Source organism: Heliangelus exortis, chromosome 2 (assembly GCF_036169615.1).
Source record: "Heliangelus exortis chromosome 2, bHelExo1.hap1, whole genome shotgun sequence".
Lineage (NCBI taxonomy): Eukaryota > Metazoa > Chordata > Aves > Apodiformes > Trochilidae > Heliangelus > Heliangelus exortis.
This window is the reverse complement of record NC_092423.1, coordinates 148,481,316-148,491,327: the sequence shown is the minus strand read 5'-3', so window position 1 is coordinate 148,491,327 and position 10,012 is coordinate 148,481,316. Positions and strand designations below refer to the sequence as shown.

General features: G+C 42.1%; 1 protein-coding gene across 2 annotated transcripts in view; it reads left to right on the top strand.

The window, feature by feature from the left end:
• Nucleotides 1-10,012, top strand: part of TSNARE1 (t-SNARE domain containing 1) — a 519,764-nt gene that overhangs the window by 120,181 nt on the left and 389,571 nt on the right. For both annotated transcript variants that reach the window (XM_071738512.1, XM_071738513.1), the window contains one exon: nucleotides 695-817. In XM_071738512.1, the coding sequence (XP_071594613.1) occupies nucleotides 733-817 (85 nt within the window). In that variant the 5' untranslated portion in view covers nucleotides 695-732. The remainder of the gene's footprint in view (nucleotides 1-694; nucleotides 818-10,012) is intronic.

Below are 10,012 nucleotides of genomic sequence, written 5' to 3'. Positions count from 1 at the left end.
TTTTCTCTTTCTCTTTCTTTCTCTCTTTCCTTCTCTTTCTTTGTCTTTCTCTTTCTTTCTCTTTCCTTCTCTCTTCTTTGTCTTCCCTCTGTCTCTCTTTATCTCTTTCTCTTTTTTTTCTCTTTCTCCCTTTCTTCTTCTTCCTTTCTTCTTCCTTTCTTCTTTACACCAGCAAGGAAAAAATTACTCTGGCTCCAATATTTATACCAGAGGCCAGGAGCTTACAATATAGCAGTAAACTGTCTCTTTATGAGATCTCACAAGACTGCAGGATGATGGATGGACTCCTAGCCAGCTGTGTAGTGGTAATGTTCCAAAATACAGCATTACCTTTTTTTTTTTTTTGATTGAGGTGCCTGGTCTTTGCCTACCAAGTCAGGATCTCAAAGCACTTTGTGAACAGCGAGGAATTAAAAGTCTTGCTTGTCTTGAAACAGATAAATGGTTGTCCTTTTATCACTGGAGAAACATAGGGCACAGGTAGGTCACACGAATTGTTTGCCCCCAAGATCAGCTGGAGTCCAGGAGACCTGGATTTTATTGGTTTTAGTTCTTGCAGTGGTCATCCTGAATTAGAAGATATTCCTGTATTTTTGAATGTGCTTCCCCCTCCCCCTTTTTTTTTTTTCTTAGAATACTGGGGTTTAACTGTTTCTTAACAGTATTGCATCTTCCTCTTTCTCTGTTTTCTTAGGTTTGAAGTATAATCTCGCATCCATTTCTACCTAGAAAATGTCCTATGGATCCATTGATGGGAGTGGATTTGGGAGCAGGAAATCCATTTGGGGGCCCTGCAAGACAAGGCTATCAACCTCTGGTAAGGTATGATCCCTTGCTGTAGTTTCTTCTCTTTGATTTTCTGTGGACCAAAGTTTTATCTTCTCATATTCAGGGAGGTTTATAAGTATCACACTCTCTCCAGAGCTTGTTTCTGGTAGTGATTTTCACAGGTGAAAACCAATCTCATGTTGGAGTCAGTTTGTGTGATGAGGCACCATGTCTTAAAAGTGCCATGGTGGGGTGAGCTTGGCTGGATGCTGGGTGCCCACCAAGCTGCTCTTGTCCCCCTCCTCCTTAGAAGGACAAAGTGGAGTGAGGAAATAAGATGAGAAGAGAAATTCCTGGGTCAAGGTAAAAGCAATTTAATAAAGCAAAAGCAAAGCCAATATCAAGAAGCAAAGGAAACTAAAGATTTATTGTCTACTTCCCACCAGCAGGTGATGCCTGTCCTAGCCAGTTCCTAGGAAGTAGGGTTTTAATATGCCCAGGTTGAATGGGGCTTTGAGCAAACCTGGATTAGTGGAAAATGTCCCTGTTCACACAGGAGGGTTGGAACTAGGCCATTTTCACAGCCAAATTCTGTGATTCTATGGTTCTGTGTTGTTTGCTCTGAAAGACAAGTGTCATAACAATAAATGTCTCTTCTCCTTCTCCTCCTTTCTCTCAGCTTTATTGCTGAGCATGACATGGTATGGTATGGAATATCCCTTTGGTCCATTTGGATCAGCTCTCTCCTGGCTGTGTTCTCTCCCAAGGTCTTGTCCACCCCCCCTGATGATTGGGGCAAGGTTGGACAGACAGTCTTGATGCTGTGGGAGCAGTGCTCAGCAGTAGCCAAAACACTGTGGTGTTACCAACACCATTTCTATTTACCACTAAAAAGCACAGCACTATATGAGGGCTGATGGGGGAAAATTAACTCCCTCTCAATCCAGACTTAATGTGTGTATGCAGGAGTTGAGGCTGCACCATGAGAAGAGCAGCACTGATGACTATTTTGTGAGGAATTTTGGGAAAGAAATGGAGAATATTCCCTCGATCTTCTCGTGTCCTTCCTCATCTCCCCAGCATCTTTGCAAAAAGTTTTTCTAAATGCTTTTTCTATGGCTGTCCCAAGACACTGATGGTGGGAGTAGATGTGAAGATGTCCATAGGGCAGCAGGATGTGTCCCACAGAATGTAGCTGAACTGCCATGGAAGCTGCTGGAATCTGGGAATTGTGCTCAGATGTGGCAAAAGAGTCAATAGCTTGCTCAGGAAAGGCTGATACCATAAACATCTTGCTTTTCTTTTGCCTCTTTTCAAATGCTTTCAATTTTAACTGGGATGTTCCTGAAGGCAGCCTGGCTTTGTTTTCAGTTTTGAGGATTGCAAATGTTCTGTGGAAAACATTTGGTTGTTTTGCAAATAGCTGTTCCCCCTGGATGGAAATGTAAAAGTAGCAAAGAGGTTTCTCTTGGCTTTCTCTTTTCTTAAGAGTGTTGTAACTATGATTTTTTTTTTCTTTGAAGAGGGAGAAGGTATTGAAGTAAATGCGAGTTGTCTGTTCAGTTGTAAATAGTGATTTTTAGGCTATTCTACACAGTGAAATTAAAGACATAAAAGCAAGGAAGAATGGGATGGTTGGGCACAATGAAATAACTGTAAGAAAAGGGAACTAAAATGTGGAGTTAGACAAATGATGAATCTCAGTGCATTGCAGTTTAAGTTGAAAAAAAAAAAAAACACAACAAAACGGAACATGAATACTTACTGTGCTGTAGGAAAGGACCACTTTTTGTAATGCAAATGCTCAGAATAATTCAAGACACTTGCAGTCTCTAAATATTTGATGAAATACCTCATTGTGCCCAGCTTGCCCAGTGTTTGGTGGTTACTGATGTGATGCTGAAGCCACCCTCAGTGGATTGCAAAAAGCAGCTGATGTAGAAGCTTTAGAAGATGATGAGGCAGCTGTAGTCTGTCAGCTGTCCCACCAGAGAGTGTTAAGATGTTGGCTTACACCTTGGAGTTGAGTGTTTATTCTCCCTCCATGCATGCACACATCATCTCAGGTGGCTTTTAATAGACACAGGGTCCTCCAAGTTGATTTTTTCCAGCAAGCCAGAAGTGGTTATGGAGTTGCTCAATGCTTAGTTGATTCCTTCAGTAGGTTCCCCTGTGGGAAGAATTCCAAGGGAAGGAACGTGGTTGTGCTGGCCAAGGGCAACTTGGTGAAACTGTTTTTAGATATTCCATCTGAACCTGCAGAGCTCCCTGTGCCCATTTGCCATGGGAGACTGAGCAACAGGGTGTCTCTTGTTGTAAAATCCCCAAATATTGTCAGTAATTAAGTATCAGGAGAAGCTAATGCAGCACTAATCATCTGCCTCCTGCTTCTGAAAGCTGGCTGACTGGATTGCTAAAAAAAAAAACCTGCTGCCTGTATTAGATCATGGTATGGCTGGAACAAAAGAGCGTGGCCTTCCTGCTGGAGTACTTGTGTCTTCTTGCAGTGGGGACAGATCTTGGTGACCTTGTTCTTCATGTGCTCTAAACATCTTCTTTTTATATCTAATAAATAAATAAGACCAGGTACCAGCATCCCTGCAGATAGTTGCTGTCTGATGGGAGCGTGTGGTCCAGGAGTGATGTTCAGGCGTCCAACAGGAAGCCCAGAAATCCCACAACAATGAAGGTGATGGGAATGCTTTACTAAATTACCATGGAAGTGACATACAAAGAACAAGCAGGTTTTGCCAGTCCCAGCTCCCCAAGGAGCTGGAGGTTTGTCTCAGCAAGTGGCACAGTGGGATGAGTTAAGAAAAGTATCATATGGGGACTTCACTTTTTTGATTTCATGAAAGAGAAAGGAAAAGGGGTCTCAGGTTTTGTTTGCTTGTTTTTTATTTAATAAAGGGTGACACCAAGAGGGTGTCCTCTGTCCTAATACCTGTCTGTCCATCTTGGCTGTTTCCCCCATGCTCAATCTGAACAGTTTTCCCAGTCTGCCCAGCCTGGGAAAGGTGGATTACTTGAAGATGCTTCCCTTAGCCCATCCATCACTTGATGATGGATGAACTTACCAGGCCACAGGGACATTGCCCTGGCTGTCCAGCCTCATTGGAGAGAACCACAGGCTCCATTTGCAGCAGTTTTGGGAGGAATTCAAGGGACAGTTTTTTGGGGAATTTGTTTTGCCTGGGACTCCTGGGTGTCAGACTGCTCTGGGTCAAATTTTGATTTTGGTGGTGTTGCTGGATATCCAGGATTTCTTGCTGGGAAAACCAACCAACCAACCAAAACAGAAACCAAAAACTAAACCAGAGGGAATTATGGGCTTTATTATTGTTATTTTTCTACTGGAAATCACTGGGAGGAACGAGAGGAAAGCCAAACCAAACCAAAAACCAGAATCAAATATTCTGTAGCCTCAATCAGGGAACACTGTAAGGTGTGTCACAAGAAAATGTTTTGAGGGTAGATGGTATTCCACAGCCACTGAAGAAAAGTGAGGAGCAGCACTTAAAGGTGTAAACCATGTCCTTGCTCTTCACTTGTGAGCTGTGACCTCCTCCATCAGCATCTGCATCCACTCCTCACTGCGCTCCCAAAAATCCATGGAAAACCAAGTGTTCCCCTCTTTCCTTGTAAAAGCTTCTCCAGGCTTCAGCTGTGCATTGGTGTTGCATGGAGGAGTTGAAAAGTACAAAGCTGTTTGGGTTTTTTGCTTTTTGTTTTCATTTTTTTAACCTAATAAATAAAAAAGACTGGAATTACTTCAAGAAATGTTTTTTCAGAAATATGACATGTCTAAAATAAACAGAGACCAAACACTGCACAGCAGTAGGAATTAAACCTTGAATTCTTAATAATTTTGATTCTGATGCATGCAAAATGTGCTCTGCTGTGTTCAACCTCTCCTCCCATACCCATCTTTTTATGGAGAAAATAAACAAATCCTGTTGTATACATGGAAATTTAAAAATCAGGGAATTCAAATAGCTTGTATTAAAATGCCACAAGCCAGGAATTTTTTTTTTTTTTTTTTGCTGCTTTTATGAACCTTACTCTGCCCCAGACACTAAGCACCACATTTGAAAGGGTGGAGGTAATTGCATATTCCAGAGCTGAGATGTTTCTAGGTCTACTCAAGAGATGATTGGGTCAGTGCTTAATTTTACTCTGACTTCATGTAGAACATTTTTCCTTCAGTTCCTTGTGAAGGCAGCATGCAGGACACTGACCAGAGTTGAACACATGGTTCATTTTATATATTTCATGTGTGTCTTTCTCCTTGTCTGCTTGCTTGGCTATCTTGGCAAAGAATGAAATTAGATTGGTCCATGCAAGTTGTTCATGGCCATGTGTGCTACGTGTATATCAGCTAATTATCATTTCAGCACTTAGCAATTGTTAAATGATTTATTCTAATATTTTTTTCCAGGAATTTGGCCTGTAATTTTCTTTGCTCTCCCCTCTCTACCACCTACCCAGCTTCTGGGAGGAAAGCCCCATCTAAGTGCCAGTGATGTTCTCTGTCCTATCTTAGTGGTTGGACCATCTTGCTATCCTCTTCATACATCTCCAATCCTATTTTGCTCCTTCCTTAGCAGTTTTGGACAGTAGTTTGTCCTTAAAAAAACCCACCTTGGGGTTTATTGTTGCCTCCAAGCTGGTAAAGTCCCAAAGTTCATCTGCTGCATGGTTACCTACCTGCTGTAGGTGACCCTGCTCTGGAAGGGGGGGTTGGAATAGATGATCTTTCCAGGTCCCTTTGTCCTGGTTTGGGCCAGGATAAAGGTGATTTTCTGTCTTGGACTTTTGCTTTCAGTTGAGTCTCTTGGAAGGAGCTGCACTTGCTGAAATGAACAGCAAGTTTCTCAGGCAGTGTCTGCTGCTGGGACTGATCCCACTCGATGTTTAGAGTTCCAGCTGGAGAATGGGGTGCAGAACCAAGGCCACTGCTCAGCTCTGAGGAACATTTGGCCCTCTGCAAGGAGAAAAGGAGGCAAGAGGTCCCAGCTGCAGCCCTCCTTTGGGGAGGAACAGACAAGAGAAATGGCCAGAATTGACCAAACAGAGGATTCCATCCCATCCACCTCATCCTCAGGATAAATTGGAGGGATCACCAGGGTCAAAGCCCTTCCTGCTTGCCCTTCTTCCCCTGTCCCTGTTTGCTTGGGCATCCTGGGAGGATTCCATCCCTTCCTCTGCCTGTGCTCCTGATCCATGCCAGCCTGAATCTGTGTGTTCCTGCCTCCAGCTCCCCACTGCTGCTGAGCCCAGGAGTCCAGCCTGGACTTTCCCAGGGCTGCCCTGCAGCCTGGGTGGGGATGGGAGAGTTACTGGGGGAAAGGGGGGAGGAACCTGGGATCCGTTTTCCTGGATATTTGTATAGATTTAGTCATTTTTCCTATTTCTCATTCCTGTTTCATTAAAGCTGTGTAGTTTAGTTTCCAACCCATCAGTCTCTCTCCCTTCTTCTCTCTCCTTTCTTTATCAGGGAGGAGAGAGAGATTAATAGAGAGCATCTGTCACTCGGTTTAATTGCCGGGCCAGTGTTAAACCCTGACACCCTTCCAACCCTTAATTTTTTTTTTATTAGATTATTCTATGAAAGGAGGTGCTCACACCATTCACGGCACCTTCAATCGCATGGGAATGACAGAAGCTCCAGGTCCAGTGGCTAATATTTGGGTAGATTTTCTGTAGACAAAACTCACTCAAAAACTGATGTATGAGCCAGAAACGTGGCCTGACCACCACGTGGTCTCATTGCAGCTCTGGGTTTGATGGCAAACCCGGGGAAAAAATCCACTCCCAGCTCCACATCTTGATAATGTGAAGTGCTGAAGCATGTAACTCAAGCACACAAGGAGTTCCCTGAGGTTAATTAACATTAAGCAGATGATTAATCCTTTTACTGTACTGGGACCCATTTACTTCTCAAATTACTTCTGATTCTGATAATGCTATTGAAAGGACATGAAGACCCTTGGTCACTGCACTTTACAGCATTGTCCAAAGGGTCTGGAAGGTGTTCTAGGTCTGGTTGTGGCAAATAATCCTCATTGGAACAAGGAGACACCCAACCATTAGAGCAAAGCATAAGAAAGTGTTGAGAACAGTGAAAGAAAGCAAGAATAAAATCTTTGGATCTTTTGGGGAGGTTCGAAGCTACCATGGAATATTGGGAGTGGTTTTCTTTTTCAAAAACTTGTCTTTAAAACTGAAGGATTGGACTGTGTCTTGATCACATTCAGTAATATAACCAAAGAGTGCTTTGGGGATGAAGCCCTGTCAAGTGTAGAATGGAAGGAATGAATTAATGTGCAACTTTCATAGATATTTCTCTAAGGTTGCCACCTGGACTGCAAAAAAAGTTGTCTCTCCTCTGTGTTTCTACAGCAAACAAAAAAATGACTTGTCAAATTTTGTGTAAAAAGTTTCTGGGAGTCTTAATGAATGACTTGAACTTCTAAGTCTTGGGTCTTGTTAGATTTTTTTGACATTTTGGAACAAAAAAGTAGAGAAGTCGTGTTGTATTAAGTAAGTTATGAATTTGCCTGAAATAAAGTGGTGGTCAAAACCCAGATGCAAATAAAAGAAACAAAAAAAAAAACATAATAAGATCTCTCCAATTAGACAATCTCAAAAAGCTTTTTGTGGCATTTACAGAAGAATTATTTTATGTCATTTCTTTGCTATTGTGCTAGACTTCCAAACATTCTAAGTTTATTTTCTTAGCTCATCTTCACCAAATTTAGAGAAAATGCTGTTTTACATCCAGTTCTTAGAGATCTTAGCAGTGATTTAATGAATTAATAAGAATAAACATAAGAAAACATATTAAAGAGTAATGAACAACATGTTTTATAGCAAAAGGAATTGCCAGGAGAATTAACTTTCATACACGAATTAACTTTGCAACTGTTTGTTTTGAAAACCTCTGCCCTATCCCTTCTGGCACTTTTAACATTATCATAGCTCTTTTGCTATAATCTCCATGTCTCAGGGAAGTGAAGTGGTTACACAGTTATTTATCCAGCTAGCAAAACCACAAGACACCACTGGTATAAATAATTGTTTTAATGAAATATATCCAGGTAAGCTGACAACTTTGTAGTACTCGAAAAAAAAAAAAAAAAATTAAAAAATAAATGAAAAAGAAAACCAAACAGCAAGAAAACACCAGAAAACCAAAACAAACAAACAAAAAAAAAAAAAAAAGAAAGAAACAAACAAAAAACCACAAACCCAAAAAAACAAACTAAAAAACCCCAGAAAAACAGACCAACAAATCAAAAGCCTCCAGGGTAAAGGTAAACTTTTTTTTAATCTGCCAATTTTTTTTTGGCTCCACTTGGTCATGCAAAGCTGGTTTACTGCAAACATGTAAAAATCATGAGAGTGGTCCCCAAATTGACAGGAAATTAGAAAAGGAGAAAGCAAAGAATCTGGCTTCTCTTGAGGCAGCTTTCAGCTGGAAATGCATTTGAACATTACATCCTCTCAGAGTATCTTGCTCCATTTTCCACTCAATTACAGTCCAATTAAAAGCAGCTTTAAGAAGATCCCTGTCCCTATGGTCTGTTCCTTTTTTGGGTACCTTGCTAGAGAAAGCAGAGCAGGATGAACATGCTGCTGGTTCCTTTAATTTCCCAATGGGTGCCTGGGATAAACCCCAGACCAAAGGTTGTTCTTCTGGGATGTCTTTTCCAAGTGGATGTGTTTTCCTAAAGGAGAAGAAGGAATGTCCTGTGGTTTAGTTTTTCAGTTCTTGAAAATAATACAGATCACTGCTTTTGGCTACTGGCTGCTCTTGCAGCTGGATCATCTCTGGAAGAGATGGTAACCAAAGGGTTTTCTTTGTCTTAGATACACAGCAAAAAAAAGCTAAGCTTCATTAAAAAATAAATCTAAAAATGTAATAAAAAATAAAATTCAGCTATTAGTTCAAGGAAAGGTGGTATCCATTCTGGTTTAAGCAACCTGGACATCAGTGCTTCTGAGATTTATTTAGTACTCTGTCCAGGTCTAATTCCATCCAGGTCTTTGCTGACTTTCTCAGTGGCTCAGAAACACTTCTCTGGTTAGCAGAGGAGAGAGGTCCTTGCTTTAGAGTCTTTATCTGAGAAGCTACCAGTGACTGCTTGCTTGCATTATAAAATTCCTGCAAGTGCTCTGAGCCTTTGTTAACATTTTGTCTATGCCTGTTTTTGTACTCTTTGCTTTCCATCTTGGCAATAGCCCATGCTTGGATCAGGAGGATTCTTTCTTACACTGTGCCAACAAATGAGTCTACCTAAAGCAAGAAACCATAGAAATTGAACAGCAGGAATACCCCATAGAATCATAGAATGGTTTGGGTTGGAAGGGACCTTAAAGATCATCTGGTCCCTCTTCATGGGCAGGGACACCTTCCACCAGACCAGGTTGCTCCAGGTTGCTTGGCCTTCAACATTTCCATGGAGGGGGAAGCCACAACTTCTCTGGAAAATCTGTTCCAGGCTTTCACCACCCTCACAGGAAAGATTTTCTTCCTAATGTCCAACTTAAATCTCTCCTTTTCAAGTTTTAAACCATTTCCCCTTGTCCTCTCACTACACCCCCATGTCCCAGTATAGGTTGGGGGCTGAGCTGCTGGAGAGCAGTGTAGGTGAAAGAGACCTGGGGGTCCTGGTAGACAAGAAGATGACCATGAGCCAGCAATGTGCCCTTGTGGCCAAGAAGGCCAATGGCATCCTGGGGTGCATTAGAAAGGGTGTGGTTAGTAGGTCAAGAGAGGTTCTCCTCCCCCTCTATTCTGCATTGGTGAGGCCACACCTGGAGTATTGTGTCCAGTTCTGGGCCCCTCAGTTCAAGAAGGACAGGGAAGTGCTTGAAAGAGTCCAGTGCAGAGCTACTGAGATGATTAAGGGAGTGGAACATCTCCCTTATGAGGAAAGGCTGAGGGAGCTGGGTCTCTTTAGTTTGGAGAAAAGGAGACTGAGAGGTGACCTCATCAATGTTTTCAAATATGTAAGGGGTGAGTGTCAGGGAGATGGAGTTAGGCTTTTCTCAGTGGTGACCAGTGATAGGACAAGGGGTAATGGGTGTAAATTGGAGCATAGGAGGTTCAAGTTGAATATCAGAAAAAATTTTTTTACTGTAAGGGTGACGGAGCCCTGGAACAGGCTGCCCAGGGGGGTTGTGGAGTCTCCTTCACTGGAGACATTCAAAACCCACCTGGACACGTTCCTAGGGGATG